At 39.3% G+C, this 21,044-nt stretch overlaps 2 protein-coding genes and 1 pseudogene across 5 annotated transcripts; 1 reads left to right on the top strand and 2 right to left on the bottom strand.

The window, feature by feature from the left end:
• Positions 1-753: 753 nt before the first annotated feature.
• LOC127795695 (protein-L-isoaspartate O-methyltransferase 1-like) lies at positions 754-9,422 on the bottom strand. Of its 4 annotated transcripts, XM_052327539.1 has the most exons (7): positions 9,217-9,422; positions 8,872-8,944; positions 8,699-8,792; positions 8,461-8,597; positions 7,969-8,239; positions 1,781-1,957; positions 754-1,311 (listed from the first exon to the last, which is right to left on the bottom strand). In XM_052327539.1, exons 3-7 carry the CDS (start codon positions 8,700-8,702, stop codon positions 1,064-1,066), a joined length of 837 nt encoding a protein of 278 aa, XP_052183499.1. In that variant the 5' UTR covers positions 8,703-8,792; positions 8,872-8,944; positions 9,217-9,422; the 3' UTR covers positions 754-1,063. The 4 variants fall into 4 exon arrangements, with proteins under 4 accessions (XP_052183499.1, XP_052183497.1, XP_052183495.1 ...); XM_052327537.1 differs by lacking the exon at positions 8,872-8,944; XM_052327535.1 differs by lacking the exons at positions 8,461-8,597; positions 8,699-8,792; positions 8,872-8,944 and having other exon boundaries at positions 9,217-9,420.
• A 667-nt stretch (positions 9,423-10,089) lies between these two features.
• Positions 10,090-13,662, bottom strand: LOC127793934 (protein SIEVE ELEMENT OCCLUSION B-like). Its single transcript, XM_052324736.1, has 7 exons — positions 13,347-13,662; positions 13,131-13,235; positions 12,361-12,809; positions 12,151-12,260; positions 11,815-11,957; positions 11,242-11,724; positions 10,090-10,992 (listed from the first exon to the last, which is right to left on the bottom strand). The coding sequence occupies exons 1-7, from the start codon at positions 13,590-13,592 to the stop codon at positions 10,375-10,377; spliced, it is 2,154 nt and encodes a 717-aa protein (XP_052180696.1). The 5' UTR covers positions 13,593-13,662; the 3' UTR covers positions 10,090-10,374.
• Positions 13,663-15,907: 2,245 nt separating this feature from the next.
• LOC127793827 (protein SIEVE ELEMENT OCCLUSION B-like) lies at positions 15,908-20,884 on the top strand (annotated as a pseudogene).
• Positions 20,885-21,044: the final 160 nt, after the last annotated feature.

The raw sequence follows: 21,044 nt of genomic DNA, 5'->3' as shown, positions 1-21,044 counted from the left end.
TCTTCATCTTCTTTATGGATTTAATCTTTTTCTTTCATCTTATCCGATTCACTTCATTCCTCCTCCATCTTCTTCTTCTTCTTCTCCTCTCTTTCTCTCTCTCTCTCTCTCTGTATGATTATGGACTCCAATCGCTGGTGGGTCCTTCCCATCCAACGATAGGTTTCTGCCTGATAGTTTCCACCTTCTCGTTGGAATTGTCGGCTACGACGGCTGGTGACTCCCTCCCCATCCAACGATAGGTTTCTTACTACTTCTCGCTGGAATTATCGGCTACAACGAATTCTATAGCCAACAACTTAATTTTTTATTTTTTTTGTTTTTATTTTGATTTAATTAATATACTTTTTAAAAAAAAAATTAAACTAGACTACCATAAACATTTCCAAAACATGGGAGGGAGTTGGTGCTATTTTCCCTAAAAATTTGGACTACCTTTAAAAATTGCCCAGAGTTTGAATTATTTGGGTCATTTACTTAAAAAAAGAAAAAATTAACGCTCAAAAGGAATGCAGGCAAACTTAAAAGAAGCTTGAAACGAGCGACGAATTGAAAAAAAGGCCCGAAAACAAGTAGCCAGTTTTGAGAAAGGCACTATTTATTTTTAAAGATGTTATTAAAACACTTAGTTTGTGACATTTGTTATTACACACTCATACATACATTAATTAATAATTAATGTGTTAAATTCTATATCACATCAATATATAGAATGTCACAAAAAAAATCACTCAGAAGTCGTCCAAAGCCAAGTTTCAAGGTGAAATAGGTGCAACTAGAAACCAGGATATACTTGCCAATTATTCCAGGAAGCACATGCAGTATTAGTGTTGTTTCGTCTGTACAAAATAACATTTCCTATAGACAAAAAGACGTCTACCCAGGCGAGAGAAGGGAAGAAGCCATGAGATGGGATCCGGATTCATTCACCTGACCCCACAAGCCAAACACACACACACACACCCACACCCACACCCACACCCACACTGCGTTTCCTTCTATATTTACCTGGATGATGATTCATCATTAGGATTAGAGCTTCCAGATACCCGTCTCATCGCCGCTAGCCGCGCAACTGAGCTTCTCGGCTTGTCAGGGGAACATAGCGCACGGAAGTCTCACTCCGAATACTCACTGAACCGTCTGGATTCTTGTCAACCACCTTCAAGTCCTGGAATATGTTCCCAACTGGAATCACCATCCTGCCCCCGGGCTTCAACTGCTCTATCAGGGCTGGTGGAATTTCTGGGGCCGCTGCTCCAACGTGGATGGTGTCGTAAGGCGCAAACTCTGGCCATCCCAACCTTCCATCTGCCACCAGGTTTACAAGTTCTACATGAGCCGGTGGTTGCCCACACATGACAAATGACGACACTAACTCTACTGTGCACCACTTTTAGAAGCCATAGAATTTCAAGTTCCCATGAATCGTTCCATCTACAAAATGGCCAACTCATGTACCAGGTAGCAGTAATTTGGGAAAGGGGGCAATAGTTTCATGTAGGATGAATCTGAGTCTCAAACCAAAACTAAAACCACAAAAAATTGCCCTAAATAACTTCCAAGAATTCACACAAAAACAAATCCATAGACTATGCTACCTACACCGATATGTTCCTTATGCAACCTTCTAGTAACTTCCCAAACTGTGCAGACACAGCCTTATAAAAATATAGAAATGTCATTTTTAAAAAGGATTCTGAGTAACAAAGAGGGACAAAAGAAAAACATGAATGGACAGAAGAATATACAGCTTCCTTTCCTTGTTTCAGTAACGTACCTCCAACATGAACGGATAGAGAACCTTCCTTGAGCAATGTAGCAGCTGCACTTTTCTGAATATTTTCAACAGAAGAATCAACCAACTCAGGAATGTGTTCCACGCCAACTGCATGACCTTCTGGCCCAACCATCAGCGCAAAGCATGCTGTCAAATATCCCGTTCCTGCAGAATTAACTACCATAAGCAGATTATAGGAGGGGCCACAGTAAAGTATATAGATCCAAATTTAAATACAGATGGGTATACTGGCCCACTGCACCCAATTGACTAGATCCAACTGTACCTTTATCATTTTCAACATTTTCAGAATTATCTAATCTGTTGGTTATCTTTTCCATCAATTAATATTATGCAGAACCCAGCCGATTTGAGCTCATGCTATGCCAAATTCCAAGATAGCCAGCATTTCACAGTTAAGCTTCCTAATTGACTACTGAAAGCCACAAGGCATTTCAGAACACCCACCTCCAACACACACACACAAAAACCACAAAAACAAGAACCAAAAAAACAAAAAAAAAGGAAGAAAGAAAGAAACATTATTTCTCAAAATTAAGGAAATAAATGTAGAACACTTAGATATACAGACCAGGTCATTGAAATTTTAAAAAGGTTCATTACATAGGTTGAGTTTTGCCCCCATTAAATTAGATACTTCACCCACATAGACCAGGTATAGCTGGTAAATACTTAGTTCACTAATTGCCAAAACATATTCAACCCCTTGAATAGGCCAAATGAAATAATCAGTTAAGTCTTAGCCCTAAGTTTACAAGCAAAATGTGTGTGTGTGTGTACTTCAAACAGATCCAGCTCACTGTCCTAACTTCCCAGTTTTTAGTTGTCCGGCACCTGAAGTCAAACTAGCAAGCCATCAACTCAACTCAACTCAACTCTTACTTGACCTCCTGGATCTGATGATCAGGAAGGAAACTTCAGCAAATATTGTTTATCAAATAAGCATCAAATTGGTGAAAACTCTAATTAAGAGAAGATGCTATAATATTGGGTACAGAACAACCTTTTTCATGTTTACTTTAGTAAGAAACTAAAACAATAGTTCACAGACCAGCTTGATTTTGATTATTCACTCTTAATGAGGACTTATCAGAACTGATAAGGACAAGCATGCAGAAAATATATCAATTTGGAAAAATAATGATACCCGTATATAGAGCTATAACACAACAGATGTAGTTTTGTTAGCTATTTTATTAACATAATAACCAAGAAGCACTGGGGAAAAAACTGTTACTAAAATATAAGGAAAAAGGGCGAGCTTTTGTAGCAATGATAAAGTTGTTCCCTTGTAACTAGAAGGTTATGGGTTCAGGTTGTGGAAACACCACAGCATCTTTGCAGAAAAAAAGAAAAGAAAGAAAAAGAAAAAAAGAAAGGGAAGGGTACCCACAAATGCAACCCTCTCTTAGGCTTTTAAGCAGGGAACCTCGTACACTAGAACACCCTTTTACAATATAATGGTCCCATTCAATCTATAATCTATAATAACAGTTATACAAAAATACTTAGAAAATGCCACAAGTTCGACATAAAGAAACCATAAATCCATGATAAGAACCTTTTAATTGTAGATCAACATAGAAAAAATAAAGAATCTACTTTTTCTGGAGTTATTATAAGTCATAACTTGGTTCTTTTATTCCTCATTTGGATACTTATTATAAAAGCAAACTACCTTGACAAAGTCCTAAAAACTCCACTAAAAATGCTACTTTGTCCCCCCGCGTCATCTCCCCAAGTGTGTCCCAACACATGTCCAAAGATGAAAACAATAATAAAGGGTTAGACCACACCATTTGGGACATATCAACACTGGTAATGGCATGATACTTAAGATGAATTCTTCACACTTCCTAGACAAGGACACCAGACTTGTAACCTTGAGCATGAAAGGTAGGGCAGGCTTATAGGAATTGGGATTTTCTTTCTTATATTAGATTGGCACTGTGAAGAACTGTCATGACCCAAGGGTAGTAGTTGTAATTGTACTGGAGTTGTTAGTTGTAGTTACTTGAGTTGGTTAGTGTATTAGTTGATTAGTTGGTTAATAACTGAATGGTTGTAAACAGCCTATTTAAACAGCCTATAAATAGGTTGTAGGTTACAGAATAAGGGCTATCAATGGATTGAATGAAACATTCTGTTTTCCCTCCCACTCTTCTCTCTCCCTCTATATGTCTAAAACCTTTCCTTTCCTTCTCCATTTCTCCCTCTTTCTGTTCTATTTTCTCCCTCCAATTCTGTTATTTCTTCTTCAATTTCCTATTCAAATCCTAGGAAACCCTAGGGTCATTGACAAGAACTTCTTTGCCATTTTTCTTCCATTTTTTTACTTTTTTTCCCTCCCCATAATGGAAGCCAAAGGTGGAGGGAGCAGCCTCAATGCAATGTAATTCAAACATTAGACCTTGTTCAACCATTTCATGCAGCATCGTATGTTACATAGAGTTGATTAATGGTGTTGAATATTGGTCCATGCCTACTGTCCTTACCCCAAGGATAGATTAATAAATATAATAGTAGGAATTTTCATACATTATACAATAATTGTAATTTCCTTTTCAATTTTCTATTATAGGGCTTTGTCCTTAGCTATAGGCACTTAGACCATTTGTTGTATTGCACATGGGTGCACGTAGAAGGTTGTTAGGCTATATATAAGCCACAACTAAGGATGGAAAGAATTATGTTGAATGATATTGAATTTCTTTCAAATTCCCTCTCATAAATTCTCTCTAATTCCTCCCTTTCTGCCAATCTCCCCCTTTCTCCGTTCCGTCTAATATCTCCCCCCAATTCTGCTCAATTCTCCCTCCAATCCCTTTTGTTCTTGGTCCCAATTCATTCAGATTCTTTCAATTTCCAATCCAACCCTAGGCTAAACCCTAAATACATGACAAATTGGTATCAGAGCATCGTCCTTGGTTGTGATTTCAATCGATTCTAGATGGAAGATTTGAGGCAGATATAGCGATACAGGAGAATTGTCGAGGAGCCTCAACAAAACCAATCGGCCAACAAGTTCGATCCAATTCCTAAGGAACCAAGGATAGATCGCCACCAAGTGAGGTGCTCTTCAGAACTGATTGAGGCGACTTTGAAGGACAATTCTCAGAGTCGGTCGAGTCACAGGAAGCGATTGAGTAAGTTGAGCTACAGGTGATCACGACTTGTGATCTAGAAGAGTTGTTTGATTTTCTTGGAGGCGTTGGTAGCAACTTTGGCAGATTTGGAAGCCAGGTTAATCCTTATCAGTGGTTTTGATTCGAGTTAAAGGGGACTACTGTGAGGTGAGCGATTCTCTTAGGTGATTGTTGCAAGGAGGATTTCAACGATGATCTAGCTAGACGAGTTCCGATCGGATTGGGGCTACCACTTCTAGACGTGGTCAATTACCAACGTAGGACCCTTGGTTGTGAAATCTAGTGAGTTGTGTTCCAAGGGGAAGGGTGAAGCAATTTCGACAATATAGGCCGCGATTGTCTATCTAGGAGCGAAGCAACATCCAACTGATTCTCAAGGAGTTGCGCGATTGGAGCAGCAGGGCTTGAGGCAATTCCAGTGGATCGATGATTCAACAGAATCGGTGAGTTCAAGCATTCCAACGAGCTTGGTTGGTCTCTCGGCTGAGAATTAATTCTCGGCCACGATTTAGGAAGTTGTAACAATTGGAACTGGTGATCGTCGACCATTGAGTTGTGTAAGCGTGGTGAACCCTACCGACCTATAGGCTAATTCCGATGACTCTGCCAAAGTGACAAGAGCAGCAGAAGGGTGGTGAACCTTGTCGAAGTGACCGAGCAGTGGATTTTCCACGTTTCAAATCTAAGTCGAAAGGAAACAAGCTTGATCAGAAATTGACAGAGAGCAGCCCAGGCAATTCCAGGCTGCATTTTGAATGATTATCGGTCGTGATATCTATTTGGAATTTGAAGGCAATCTCGATGAATTGATTGAATAGCTAATTCCAGAGATTAATGAATTCAACGGACTTGGAAGTTCTAACAAGTAACCCATAGCGATCAACTGGGAAGTGTGGGATTTAGGATGTACAGAGCTCCGATTTCTTGGCCTTTGGCTTGTCCCGCTCGTGAGATTTATGTCATGACAAATTGTGCACATATGAGAACATTGGAATCTCAATTGCAACAGAAGAATGTTGCATTTTTAGTGGGATGTCCTGTTCGTGAGAAGTCGACCATGGGGAGCCAGTGCACACATGAGACAATTGAAGTCTCAACAGAAGAACGCTGCATTTTCAATTGGATACAACATAAATCATGAGGAGTTTGGCCAGAAGCATTGGACATGGAAAAAAAAAATTAGATAATCAAGCTAGCAAAATGTGCGAGGAATTCAGCCATATGTTACATGAGCAGCTGTAGGAGTTTGCAAGAATGCTGGCTAAGAAGTATCACTACAACTTTCCCGTTGAGTTTTTCGATAAACCAAGAAGAAATGTTTTCGATGACCATCCCGAAAGTTCTAACCAAAAGATGATTGATTCAAACAATCAATCATCACGATTGAATTACCGTAACAGAGGACTCTTGGAGGAGAAAAGTGTCGAGAGTGAGCTTTTGAAATATTCCAGTGAGCAAAAAGAAGATGTTGTTAAATTGGAGGAGAAAAGTGTTGAGAGTGAGTGTTGGAAATATTCCAGTGAACAAAAGGAAGACGTTGCTGAATTACCGACATGGGATCAAGGAATTCTAATAGAAAAATTAGTGAAGGGTGAGGGAGAAATATTGGACGTTGATGCTGTAGAGGAAGGCAATTTGCCCATTACAAATACTATTGGAACTCCACTGAAGGAGAATTTTGTTGACATGAATTCAGTTATAGTTGTTTGGCAACCAGGGAGAGAGCTAAAACATCTAGATGTGCCTAATGAGAGCTGGCAAGAAAAAAATGGAGAATTATTGAAGGGATTAACTGAGGAAGCAAAGTCCCTTGCATTACCTCAGGGGCCTAGTCCAATATATGGAAAATTGGCTAACGTGGGGGATGTGATTTTGGGAAAAGTTGAGGATTTTGTGACTTGGGTTAAAATAGGCAACGAGAAGATGAAGACAACACTAATTGGAGGAAAGCTAAGGGATATAGTAGAAAAAGTCAAAGGTTTTGCCGAAGGGAACAAAACTCCCGTTGTTGTGTTGGTTTTTACTCCCACTGGAAAATCCAGGTTGTTGTCTATTGCATTGAGGGATGAACCAGTGGTTGATTATGTTCTTAAAGTGGATACCAATTTTGATTGAACAACTATTGTAGGAGGTGGTTGTAGTAGGCTTGAACTCGATCAGGTTGCTTCTATTGAAGTTCTGGGCCAAATTATGCTTTGAATTGATCTTGGAAACCTAAGAATGAAGAAGAAGAAGAAGAAGAGGCTTAGAAGGAGAAAGGAAGAAAGAGAAATAAAACAGACAAAGAAAGTCGGTATTGGATAAGAGCAGTGGCCCAATTGCTGCGAGTTCTTGGGGACAAGAACTCTCTTAAGAGGGGGGAATTGACATGACCCCAAGGATAGATTAATAAATATAATAGTAGGAGTTTTCATGCATTATACAATAATTATAATTTCCTTTTCAATTTTCTATTATAGGGCTTTGTCCTTAGCTATAGGCACTTAGGCTATTTGTTGTATTGCACATAGGTGCATGTGGAAGGCTGTTAGGCTATATATAAGCCACAACTGATGATGGAAAAATTTATGTTGAATGATATTGAATTTCTCTCAAATTCCCTCTCACGAATTCTCTCTAATTCCTCCCTCCTTTTCTACCAATCTCCCCCTTTATCTGTTCTGTCTACTATCTCCCCACGATTATGCTCAATTCTCCCTCCAATCCCTTTTGTTCTTGGTCCCAATTCATTCAGATTCTTCCAATTTCCAATCTAGCCCTAGGCTAAACCCTAGGTACATGACACCTACTTATCAAATTCCTTCCAATATGTACAATGAAGGATACTGGCTGAGCACATACCTCAATAAAAAGATTAACCTAAATAAATTAAATTTATTCCATAACTTAGTAGTCAAATAATATTAGTCACAGAACAATTGCATTCCATCAAATTGTTAAAATAAAAAAGTTGCTGCTAGAAGATGCTACAAAATTTTACAACTATGAGCATACAAAAAATAATAAAAAATCAATTTATACCTGAACCAACATCTAGAGCATGCATCCCAGGCTTCAAATTTTCCTCCAATAATTCAAGACATGTTGCATGCATATGAGGTGCAGAAATAGTGGCATTGTAGCCTATTGGCATGGGGCTGTCGATGTAGGGTGAGGTCCCATCAGGTACAAACAAAGCCCTATCTATGGTCTCCATCACTTCTGCCACCTTCTTTGATCTGATCACACCATAGTGCTGCAAATGCTCAACCATTGCCTTATTCTTATTGATGCCACTTCCAGCCCAAAATCTCTGTCAGCAAAAATTAGAATCTCAGAAACTTTTTCTAGCAAAAAAGGAAAACTAGTCTCAGAACAACTTTTTCATTATTTCTGAACTAAAACAGATCACAATTAATCCACTTTATTAGTAAACATGTGTGTGTGTGTGTGCATGCATAAAAGGCAATAAGCACCCAAATTAAGTTGCAAATTTCAGGCAATGCCTAGCAGCAACATCATAGGAGCATTTACCCTATGAGTTTCAGCCTGCAAAGTCACTTCACAGCCATACTTGGGACATGAAGTCTGATGTTCCTCTGTGGAATCTCTGCTGAGATGGTGGCTTTCTTTTCTTTTTTTCCCTATTGTCTGACCCATCACTGAATTGACTAAAAGAAGCAATAACGACAATAAAATTTAATCCCACATTAGGTTTTACTATAATGAAGGCCCTTCTTCAGTTACCAAAACAAGGAAAACCCTTAATTACTCATGCAGTTCTTCTGCTTTCTGATTTAAGTCGTTCCCAATTTACCAAGATTAACCGACCCTTCGGCTAATGGAATTGGGTCTTTCATAGCATTCTGCATGACAAACTCAATATCAGGAAAACGAACTCTAAATTAAAGTATTCAAAAAAAGTAACCACTAGATATTCCCTACCATCCACTAGGCAAATTCTTCCAATTCTAGAAAAGAACCTCCACAAGCCCTCAAATAAAACCCAATTATAACCCTAAACAGGCACCAAACCATTCACTTAAACACATAGTACTGCATATCAAGAAATACAAACATAATATAATATGTATTTGAATGCGTGATGTTAAATTCAACTATTCCATCGTCGTGAAATTCAAAATTTATCAAACTGAGAAAGAATTCCCACAAATTAGACAGGAATGAATCAAAAGAATCAAGCTCATACGCATAAACACGTATTATAAATGAACAAATCAGTGAGATGACTATTATATATTGACGAGAGAGAGAGAGAGAGAGGCTAACCTCCATGCGGCGAAACAGAGAGTGTCCCGTGCAGATGTTAGGGTTTGGGAGTTTACAAGAAGATCGGGGAGTGGCAGCGGGGAGAGGCGGCAGAGGTAGACGTCGACGGGGAGTGATGTTAAAGAGATGGTGCTTTAAAGGCGTACAATAGCGGCAACCATACGCAATTGCTGAGAACGGCATTTTCATACCCTCAACTGCCATGCCTTTTCTTTAGCATAATGGACGGCGGACACGAACCTTCCAGAGCCCATGATTCATCTTCCGCACGTGCCAATTTGCGTGCTCTCCTTTCGGCCCATGAAATTGGGTCCAATTTGGGATTTCTTCCTGTGGCCTGTTAGGTTCGCTTCCCCTTTTTGTTTTTATTTTTATTTTTATCTTTTTATGTAGTTAAGTTCGTCTCTTTAATCTTTAAGTTTTATTAACTTTTTACATTATAATTCTAATTTTATCACTAAATATACCTCCGCATTTTTTTTAAAAAATATATATTTTTTTAATATTTTTCAATTTGTAGTATAAAGTTATATATAAAGTTAAAAAATTAAAAAAATAATTTTTTTATTATCTGATTAAACATTCAACAAAAATTAGAGGAAAAATAATATATATATATGTATATAATAACTGAACAGGTCTGATGTGGATATAGGCAAGTTGTCTTGCGTTCTCTTTTTTATTTTTTTGTCTTTGTATCATGTTGTCATGTCCTTCATCTTGCCAAATAACAACAGTGTACGTAGTATGTTCTGTGGTAAACTTGGTCACTAATTAATTCGAATGCAAATTCATGTTAATTTGGAACACCAACAATATTCTGAAATCAATCCAAATTCTCTTGGAGAAAACGAAAAGAAAATATAAGCCAGTGTAATAACTCTTCTTAATATATAGCTTCATATATATATATATATATATGTACCACAAACATGTAGTACGTAATCTCAAACTTGCAAAGAGTAAGTGAGCTATAATCTCAGACCTCTCATACAAGCATATAATCACTCCACGATAGCAGTAGTAACACTTGTAGACTTACTACTTGCGATCACTAGGAAGAAACTTCAAGCCAAACCAAGCATGAAAAAAGAAAACCATCCCCCATACTTAAAAAACACAAGCAAACATAAGATATAGCAGGCATACGTGCATCTACTAATCAGTGCAGCAGCGATACATGTAGAACTTCTCCATTGGACGCCCACATTCTGCGCAGACAATCTTCTCTGGCACGCCACTGATCATTCCTGGCAGGATGAGGCGGTTGCAGTGCTGCGGGGAATGGAGTTTTCTCAGCATCTCGATCAGGGCTGGAACGAACCCCAGGTTCCTCGCTTCCTCCTCCCAAGTCTTGAACTCTGTAAGGATTTTCAGCATCATGTCATCTTTGCCTCTGGCCATCTCGTCTGATCCCTTGCCAATTATGGCCCATCCCGGATGGCTGCCATCGTAGCTAAGCAGGATCAGGACCTCCCGCATTATCTGATCATTTTCGATTGTCTTGCCGAGCTGCAATTTGGAGTACAGCATGCTCTCCAATCTGGTCCAAAAGTACCAGATGTACATGGGTTCAGACCAGAAATGACTAAGATTTTCTGCTGCAATGATGTCGGTAATCCTTCTTACTCTCTCCTTGGAACCGTTTTTCCCTACGTAAACCATTTCCAAGGTAATGCCTGCATCTTTGGCAACAGATTTTGCTACGGCAGTAAATTTCCTGATCCATTCAATGTCTTCCCCTCCATACAAACAGACGAATTTACCATGTCCAATCTGATATATAATTCCCACATTAATATATAGAAGTCAGCCATCCAACCAAATCATAGATGTTAAAAGACATGAATTCTACCAGGGAAACAGGAAGGTAACAGTTGTTTTGCCCAAATGGTACACATGAAAAAAATCTTTTTTGAATGTGGTTTGAGTTTGGTTAATTGTTATTGAAATTGGATGTTTTCGTATGTGTGCATGTGAGTACTGGAAACAGAGTTGGAATCTACAGAAGGCATAAAAAATTACCCAATCCAGAATGGCCGGATCAATGCCATCCACAACTAGCTCCAGCCTCCAAGTTTCTTCCTTCCAGAGTGACTCTTCTCTCGCACTAGTAAAAGGGAATGCCAAATTTCCCCATATCCAAATCATATGAAACGCGTTCTGGGAAACCACTTTAGCTTGCGGATCCAGCGCCACCAGTATAGGCCTCTTGTCGAAACCCCACACCTCTTTAATGTACCTGATGACTGCCGGTTCAATCAAGGAAGGGTGATGAACCATGTACCACGGCATCATTCCCTGCAGCAGCTCGAATTTGTGCTGGATTTCTTCAGTCCATGGCATTGATCTGTCTATAATCGGAAGCCAGACGATCTCATAAACTAGATCCGACCTTGCTCTCATCTCTTGATGAAGCTGAGCAAGAATCATTATCTCTTCATGCCAAAGATCGAGATCTGATATGAGCAGTAACACGTTCTTTCTCCTTAGAACTTCAACACTTACCTGCTTGTCGAGAAAAGAAAGTGCATTACCAATCTAGTGAAATTACTGAAACAAATAAAAGGGAGATAGAAGAGGATCATGTGAACTAACTCTTTTCCTGGTAGCGCCATCCAGAAGTGGTAACTGATCATCCTTAGGATAAATCAATTGCTTGATAATCCTCATGTTATCCAGGTGGATTATCGTGAATAGGTGAACAAGCAACTGGTAAGTTTCAGCGTGCCTCTTCTCATCTGCATTCCACAATTTAAAAAAAAAAATAAAAAAAATCAGCACTTCATGGATCAAGTGTTGATAGAGAAAGAGCAGAGTGAGAGGATTGCTTCCAAACACATCGTATGGTTTCTCATAACTGAGGGAAACCATGAATACTTTGCTATTTAATAATTTTCTTGACATTATACTGAAAATCAACTGGGAGCTCACCTATGTATTGATGGCAAATAAAAAGCTGCTTATTCAGGTGCTCGTGAATGTTGTTAACCTTATGAGTCAAGCTCGACAGTTCCCATGCTTCGGTGGTGGATGTGATGTGCCTGAAATTAGAGGCACAGACAAAGTCATCATTGATATCTGCCAAAGACGATTAATTTGAAGGATTGAGAGAAATCTATGTATACTTAATGGATAGCTTACTCATAACTGAGGCCAAGGAGGCTGATAATCTGTGTTGCACAAGCCACCATACTTCGGATAGTCCAGTAGGCAGCAGTTGGAATGTGAGTCATGGCAGTGGACATAGGCGGTGTGTCAGGAGAGATATACTGAGATGGAAGCTGCTTGAACTCCACAATGAGCTCAGTTACATCTGTAATGGCTTTGATGAGGATGTTAATTGCATCAAACCGGGATTTCAGAGTGTTGGCTTGTTCTATGATATCCGGCAATTGCTTAAGCAGTGCTATAGACTTGGCGAGTTGGTTAGTAGCACAGAGCTTAGCAACAAGCCAGAACTCTCCATAGTTCACAGCGAAGGCTGCAAGGGAAATCACCACTTTTGCATCCCATGAGTAGTATGAAAGTATGTTGAATATCTCCATTGTTGTTGCGTGAGCATCTCCTCCACCAGAGCACTTGCACGACAGCTGCCAATACAAAACATGTTAAAAAAAAAATCCTAGTTACCACCTTTACGATCAGGCCTTGTTTTGGTTGCATGTTTCTAATGCTTAAACTAATCGGACAGAGACACAAACTGAAGTGCTGGTAAATAAAGTAAATGTTGAGCAATTATTCTTATGAACTACGCCATAACTCACAGATAAGCTACATATTGAAAAGCTGTTTGCTTTCTTCTTTTTCCTTTCTTTCCCTTTCCTACTTTCTCCTCTACGTTCTCCCTTTTTGTTTGTCAGTTAATATTTACAACTATAAGGAGTTTATATAAGGACCAAAATATAATAAACCTCGCAGGAAACTTTTTGTATAATGTAAGCCGATGATTCGAGGACGCCTTCGAATTCAGGTATAGCCACCTTCTCCTCCAAGCCCGCTCCAAGCCCATGTACAGTCTGCACAAGATTAATGCATATTAATTCAGGATCCTTAATTTCAGAGTGTAAAGCAAGTACACATGCATCCACTCGAAAGCCAGAGAGGAGAAAAGAGAGGAATACTCTTACATCCACGACACCGTCAATGCTGGGAGTGGCACGACGCAGAATGTCCTCAATGACCAGGAGAATGGGTTTGGCATCAACCTCGCGCCCATCAGGGGCGTGCGTAGCCTGAATTTGCTTCATCATGGCACTGTCATCAGACGCTGAGAACATTCGTCTTTCACTCCTGAGCTGCTTCGTTTTAGTCGGCTGCAGATTGCTTGCCAGCTGCTGCTGCAGTACTTTAGCGGGCTGCGCGGTGCTTGTCATTTTTCTGTTCTTTTATATACGTGCTGCAAGTTAAAAGGCAAGGGGGAGTAGTACTAGGATACAGTTTGATTTCTGATGAGGTTTCCCGTTTAAGCAATGTAAGCTATTTATAACGGTGAGGAGTTGGAAAAAGCGTTCACTGAATCAAATTCCTTGCTTGCAGGGGAGGTTTACATTTTGTTAAAGCATGCTTATTTTGGCCATGGTGGAGCTTTAGCCATGGCTTTATATTATAATATTCAAGGAAATTTTCCAAAAGAATTGTTCCCGCCGCTGAGCCGTGGATTATCCTCAACAAGGTAAGCGAATTTTCTTGCATCGATCTGTCCCATAACTACACCGACACACACGAACTGGATTAATATGATCTTCTGTGTTCTAAAGTGGCTGTTAATTTAACATCAACCAGCGAATTAATGCTTATCTAAGCAAACTCACCTCAGCCACTTTCTGGAATGACGCTAATGGAATGCCTCTTTTGCTTTTGCTGTGGAAATAAAATGCCATTGAAATCAAAGTTTGTTGTCAAAGCAGGAGAAATTTTCCAAAATCATATCTTTTGACCATTTAATAGGAAGGATAACAAATTGCCCCATTGGTTCAGATTTTTCTAGTTTTGCTCGTTGTTGGCGTAAGGCACAAACATGCCCCTAGGTTTATAGTTGTTTGTGTCCTGAAATTGAATAGGGACCTATGATGCCCCTAAAGTTTCAATTTTGATCCTATCACATCACACACCTGAAATCTCAAAAAATGACGCACGCATGGGTGACATGGCACTGGCATGACAAATAGAAAAAAAAAAAAATTGCTACACATAATAAAAATGCCCTACCTAATTTGCTGCTAACACATTTAGATGAAGTTTCAAGCTTCATGAAATAAGTCTCATCGAGCTTCATGAACTTTAAACTTCTCCCATCCGTAATGTTTTAATGATCTATAATGAAGTCCGATTTATGAAATTGGATTCGGCCATCAAGTTTGCTAGCGCATTTGGATGAAGTCTCAAGTTTAATGAAGTCTGAACTTCTCTCATCCATAATGCTTTAATGATTGATAATGAAGTTCGATTTATGAAATTGGATTCGATCATCGAGCTTATCATCCCGTCAATACACGTCGCAAGGTCTAACAAAAAAATTAACGATATTGATTATATAAAGAAAATCAATAAAATATTGTCATGTGTCACAGCAAACCAAATTAATTTCTCTCTCTCAAACCCATCGCGCTCTCTCTCTCTCTCTCTCTCTCTGTATTTACCGCCCACGACTTCTCCCCTTCTCCATCGCCGCTACAACCCACTCGCCGCCGTTGCAGCTACCGTCGGCCCCGCCAACGACGCCTCCTCCGCCGTTCTCCTCTCCTGCACCTTTCTTCTTCTTCTACACAGTGTTCTCAAGTAGCTGGCAGAGGAATATATATATATATATTACATACAACATGGGTTCATGGGAGGGCTTGCTGTAAATGTGTAGAAGAAGAAGAAAGGCGCAGGAGAGTAGAACGGCGACGGAGGCGTTGACGGCGGCAGCGAACGGCGAAAATGACATTAATAGTAATATATATACATACAGTTATATATAATACATATAGAATATTATTGTTATTTGGATTTTACAAATCTTGAGCGACCCGTTTGCTTTCGTTTATTTGAAAGCTTTTATTCCGTATGACAATCATGTAGGATCGATTTTTTCAATTATATAGGTTTAGTGGGTTGAAGCATAATTGAAATTTTTTATTTATTTGGTAGTGAACAAACAAAATTAATGGCTATTTCAAAATTAATTTTGTTTTCTATTTTAATTTTTAATTTTTTTGTTGTTCACTAGATGCATGATTAATTTAAAATTTTAAATTAAATGTCTAATAAGATCATATTTAAGAATAATGTTATTGGTATATTTTTATGTCCATCTTAAACTACACAAAAATATATTAATGATAAAAATATCTTTTATGAGATGCATGAAGACGAAGAGTATTTTAATCATAATACCCTTTTATGTAGTTTAAAATGTATAAAAATAATGTACATATAGTATAATTTCAAATTTAAAACTTTAAACACATGATAGGTCTTTATTAAAGTTAAGCGGTACAAATGGCTATAAAGCATAATTTGAGGAATATATTTATGCCTTATGTCAGCTCATTATTTCACTAGATGATATTATGTGTGAATTATTTTTATGTATTACTTGAAACTGCGATAATATCAAAATATTCTGAGTGGAGGGTTGAGATAATAAATAATTTTTTACATGAGATAATATCAAAATATCGAATTGGAAATGAGAACCAGCTGAGACTGGATTCGAATCGAATTTTGGATTCGGGTTAAGAGATGAGATAGATACGACTGGGTTTGGAGATCCAAGTCGGTTCTTTTTGCAGAAACCGAATCCCTTGGGCGATTCTGGCTACTCAAATCAAATAACATCTCCATGGATGTTCCTTGCCTTGCCGCGAGTTGGTAATTTATGGCAACTCTAATCTGCAGTAATCTCTAATTTCAGATCCTACAATTAATGGGGCAGAAGAAGAATTCGGATTCACCAACACCACACCGGGCCGCCAAGACAAGAGGCTGAATCCACTGATATGTGGGTGGTTTTGCTGCTGCAGTGGCCGAGTTATGGATCCTCCCTCGTGCAGCAGCTTGTGGCAGGCAAATCCGCTTTCGACAGTCAAAAGATTTGTTTCCAATTGTTGTCCTGCTTTCACAACTTTGATCTCAATGCCATTTGCTTTCCACTGCAAAAGCGAAGGAACCGTTCGCTTTCTCTCAAGCCAGAAGTGGCCCGGCATGAGTAATTGCAGACAGGTGTTAAAGGAACAACCGCTTTGCATTGCGACAAAAGTATTATTATTATTTTTAGGATAAGAAGTGATTATCGTAATGATATTCGGCTATTCTATGTGGTATATCATATATAGAGACATAAAGTAAAGCAAGTATCGGAAAAACCGACAAGCCAACCAGTTGAGCTTAAACCAGGCACAGGCAGCTTATCTCACAAGTACAGTTGATGCTTTCAGTTTTGCTACACATGCTTTGATGAGAAGTTAAAATTGATGAGAAATAGAATAATGGGAAGATTTTAGAATACCGGTGATGTACATTATTGCTAGTTTTGTTAATAATGCGCCTAATCACTGTGAAATTTGCTGCGTTTGAGGACAGGACCTCTCTGAAGTAGGTGAGTTCAAAATTTAATTCATGTGTCGGTGTAGTGTTACACCGATTGACACGGTGACGGAACTTCCATATTCAACTAGTCTAAATACGCCTGCCTTTGTTAATTGTTTTATCAACTGTGGGTATGTTAATGATATCAATGACTCTACCAGGGGATCATTCGGCTTGGAAAATTCTCCTAGAATGCTATAAAGCCATGGCTAAAGCTCCAACATGGCCAAATTCTTATCCAGACTAGCATGCTTTTACCGTAAACCTAAACCTCCCCTGCAAGCAAGGAACATGATTCAGGTAGTACTTTTCCCAGTTCCTTGCCCTTATAAATAGCTTATATTGCTCAAAACGGAAAACACAGAAATCGATTGTAATACTCCCTCTTGCCTTCTTAAGTTGCAGATAAGAGAACAGAAAAATGGCAAGCAACGCGCAGCCAACTAAAACGCTGCAGCTGGCAAGGAGGAGTGAAAGACGAATGTTCTTAGCATCTGATGACAGTGCCATGATGAAGCAAATTCAGGCAACACATGCCCCTGATGGGCGTGAGGTTGATGCCAAACCCATTCTCCAAATCATTGAGGACATTCTGCATCATGCCACTCCTGGTATTGAAGGTGTTATAAATGTAAGGACATCCTTCTCTTTTCTACTCTCTGGCTTTTGAGTATATGCAGATGCACTTGCATTACTGCCAGAAATGAATGATCCTGGACGTTTTCTAGTTACCGATACCATTGGTAACATGCGTACATTGATCTTGTGCAGGGTGTACCTGGACTTGGTGATAGTTTGGAGGAGACGATGTCTTTGCCTGGAATTGATGGCATCCTAGAGAATCATTCGCTTACATTATACAAAAAGTTCCCTGCGAGGTTTATTGCTGTGATTTTTAAACCTCTTACATTTGCAAGTAGTAACTGAGAATCAAAAAAGAGGAATAGTAAAAGACAAAGTTGGAAAGGAAAAGAAAAGAGCACGCAGCTTTTACAACATGTAGCTTGTGTGAATTATGGCCTAGTTCATAAGCATTTTTAAAATTTGTTAATCTCCGCATTTACTTTATTCACTAGTTATTCATTTTGTCTTTGTACTGAGTGGTTTAAGCTCAGTAATATGCAACAAAAACAGGAAGGCCCAAGCACGTAAGGGTGTCCTGGCTGATTACATGGTCATAAAGGTAATAACTAGCACTTTACCATAATTATTGTTACTACTTTGTATTGGCAGCTGTCCTGCAAGTGCTCCGGTGGTGGAGATGCTCATGCAACAACTATGGTGATACTCAACATGCTTTCATACTACTCATGGGATGCAAAAGTGGTGATTTCCCTTGCAGCCTTTGCTGTGAACTATGGAGAGTTCTGGCTTGTTGCTCAGCTCTGTGCTACTGACCAGCTTGCCAAGTCTATCGCACTCCTTAAGCAATTGCCGGATATCATAGAACATGCCAACTCTCTGAAATCCCGGTTTGATGCAATTAACAACCTTATCAAAGCCATTGTAAATGTAACCAAGTGCATTGTAGAGTTTAAGGAGCTTCCATCTCAGTTTATCTCTCCTGACACACCACCCATGTCCACTGCCATGACTCACATCCCAACTGCTGCCTACTGGACTATCCGCAATATGGTGGCATGTGCATCACAGATTAGCAGCCTCTTTGGCCTCAGTTATGTGTAAGCCATCCATAACTATGGAGTGTACATCTACATTATACCTGAAATCGTCTATGGCAGATATCGGTGTTGACTCTGGGGAACTAATTGCAGGCACATCACATCCACCACCGAAGCATGGGAACTGTCGAGCTTGGCTCATAAGGTTAACAACATTCAGGAGCACCTGAAGGAACAGTTTCGTATTTGCCATCAACACATAGGTGAGCTCGCAATTGATTTTCAATATAATCTTGACAGGAAAGTGTTTTTTTGCCATGATAGATAAGTACTTGACAGTTAATAGCTCTCTCTCTCTCTCAAACACTTGGATTCCTGAAGTGGTTAGTTTTATTATTATTATTATTCTTATGGAATGCAGATGAGAAGAGGCATTTATAAACTTTCCAGGCGCTCATTCTCCTATTTGAGATGGTCCACCTGGACAACAGGAAGATTCTCAAGCAATTGATCTATCTTCAAGATGATTTGTCGCCACTTCTGGATGGCACTACCAGGAAAAGGGTTTGCTCACAAGATCCTCTCTCTTTCCAATATTTCATTATATTGGGAATTCACATTCTTTTCTTAATACAAACAGGTAAGCATTGAAGTTCTCAGGAGAAAGACTGTGTTACTACTCATATCAGATCTTGATATTTGGCATGAAGAGATAATGATTCTTGCTCAGTTGCATCAAGAGATGAGAGCAAGGTCGGATCTAATTTATGAGGTTGTCTGGCTTCCTATTGTGGACAGATCAATGCCTTGGACCGAAGAAGTTCACCACAAATTTGAGCAGCTACAAGCATCGATGCCATGGTACATGGTTTATCAGCCTTCATTGATTGAACCAGCAGTCATCAGGTACATTAAGGAGGTGTGGGGCTTCACCAAGAAGCCCAAACTAGTGGCATTGGATCCGCAAGCTAAGGTAGTTTCCCTGAACGTGCTTCATATGAATTGGATATGGGGAAATTTGGCGTACCCTTTTACTAGAACGAGAGAAGAGTCACTCTGGAAGGAAGAAACTTGGAGGCTGGGGCTAGTTGTGGATGGCATTGATGCAGCCGTACTGGATTGGGTAATTATTTATGCCTTCTGTAGATTTCCACTCTGCTTCCAGTACTCACATACACCCATAGGAAAACATGCAATTTCAATACCAATTAACCCAGCTCAAATCAGATAAAACGGTTAGCACTTACATGCAATTACAATTAAGTACATCCTAAATGATTTTTATGCGTACCATTTTGGCAAAACAACAACTATCTTGCTATTTTCCTCAGAGAATTCACGTCTTTTAGCGAGAAAAGTCATTCGACAAGGTTTCCAGCCAACATTATTCATCCTTACCCTCCTGATAACTGGAGAGCATTTCTAGCATCTATGATTGTATTAGTTGACTAAATTTGACTAGTTGCATTTGTATATTAATGTGGAATAAATAGATTGCACATGGGAAATACATCTGTTTGTATGGAGGAGACAACATCGAATGGATCAGGAAATTTACTGCCATTGCAAAATCGTTCGCCAGAGATGCAGGCATTGAATTGGACATGGTTTACGTGGGTAAAAACAGCGCCAAGGAGCAAGTAAGAAGGATTACTGAAATAATTGCAGCAGAAGGTCTTAGTTATTCCTGGTCGGAACCCATGTCCATCTCGTACTTCTGGACCAGATTGGAGAGCATGTTTTACTCCAAAACGCAGCTCGGCAAGACAATCGAAAATGATCAGATAATGAGGGAGGTCCTGACCGTGCTTAGCTATGATGGCAGCCATCCGGGTGGTCCATAATCGGCATAGGATCAGCCGAGATGGCCAGAGGCAAAGATGACCTTATGCTGAAAGCCTTTACAGATTTCAAGACTTGGGAGGATAACACTACGAACCAGGGCTTCGTGCAAGCGCTGAAAGACATCCTGCAAAAACTCCAAACCCCGCAGCACTGCAACCACCTCATCCTGCCGGGGATTAATGGGGATTTTCCGGAGAAGATAGTCTGCGCATAGTGCGATCGTCCAATGGAGAAGTACTACACGTATCGCTGCTGCACTGATTAGTAGATGAACTTATGCCTGCTATATCATATGCTTGCTTGTGTTTTTACGTATGGGGGTGTTGGAGAGAAGAAACAGAGGAGGAAATTCTGTAAATTTCCAAAATCCGAACAATTGTGATTCATTCTAAGTAATACTTGTAGGACCATAAAGGTAACTCTTAGATATTCACCACATAATTAATACTAAACTATACATATTGATATAGACTACTAAATACGGATTATTAATATAACTAATACAAGTTTATCTTCTCAACACCCCCTCTTAAACTTGTAATTTAGCCTTTAACAACTCCAAGAACAGCTCTCAATCTGCAAAAATCTTCAAACTTTAGAGCTTTAGTAAATATGTCAGCAACTTGGTCTTTATATGGGTCTTTAGATGTTACATGCTTGAGCTAAATCTCCTTTTTCCCAATGCATTCTCTGATGAAATGGTATTTGGTGTCTATATGCTTGCTTCTATCATGAAAATTGGATTCTTTTCCAAAGCTATAGTTGATTTGTTATCAACAAAAATAT

The sequence above is a fragment of the Diospyros lotus genome, chromosome 2, assembly GCF_014633365.1.
Source record: "Diospyros lotus cultivar Yz01 chromosome 2, ASM1463336v1, whole genome shotgun sequence".
Taxonomy (NCBI): domain Eukaryota; kingdom Viridiplantae; phylum Streptophyta; class Magnoliopsida; order Ericales; family Ebenaceae; genus Diospyros; species Diospyros lotus.
This window is presented reverse-complemented; position numbering and strand designations above follow the sequence as displayed.

Coding starts and splice junctions, on each gene's coding strand:
- LOC127793934 (XM_052324736.1), bottom strand. CDS start 13,592: ATGACAAGCACCGCGCAGCCCGCTAAAGTACTGCAGCAGCAGCTGGCA. Junction 12,261..12,360: donor CTCCTTGGCCTCAGTTATGA/GTAAGCTATCCA, acceptor CTCTAATTTCAG/GCACATCACATCCACCACCG. Junction 10,993..11,241: donor ATCCGGCCATTCTGGATTGG/GTAATTTTTTAT, acceptor ATTATATATCAG/ATTGGACATGGTAAATTCGT.
- LOC127795695 (XM_052327535.1), bottom strand. CDS start 9,420: ATGGCAGTTGAGGGTATGAAAATGCCGTTCTCAGCAATTGCGTATGGT. Junction 8,240..9,216: donor CTCTGTTTCGCCGCATGGAG/GTTAGCCTCTCT, acceptor TTTTGCTGACAG/AGATTTTGGGCTGGAAGTGG. Junction 1,312..1,780: donor TCTATCCGTTCATGTTGGAG/GTACGTTACTGA, acceptor ACCTGGTGGCAG/ATGGAAGGTTGGGATGGCCA.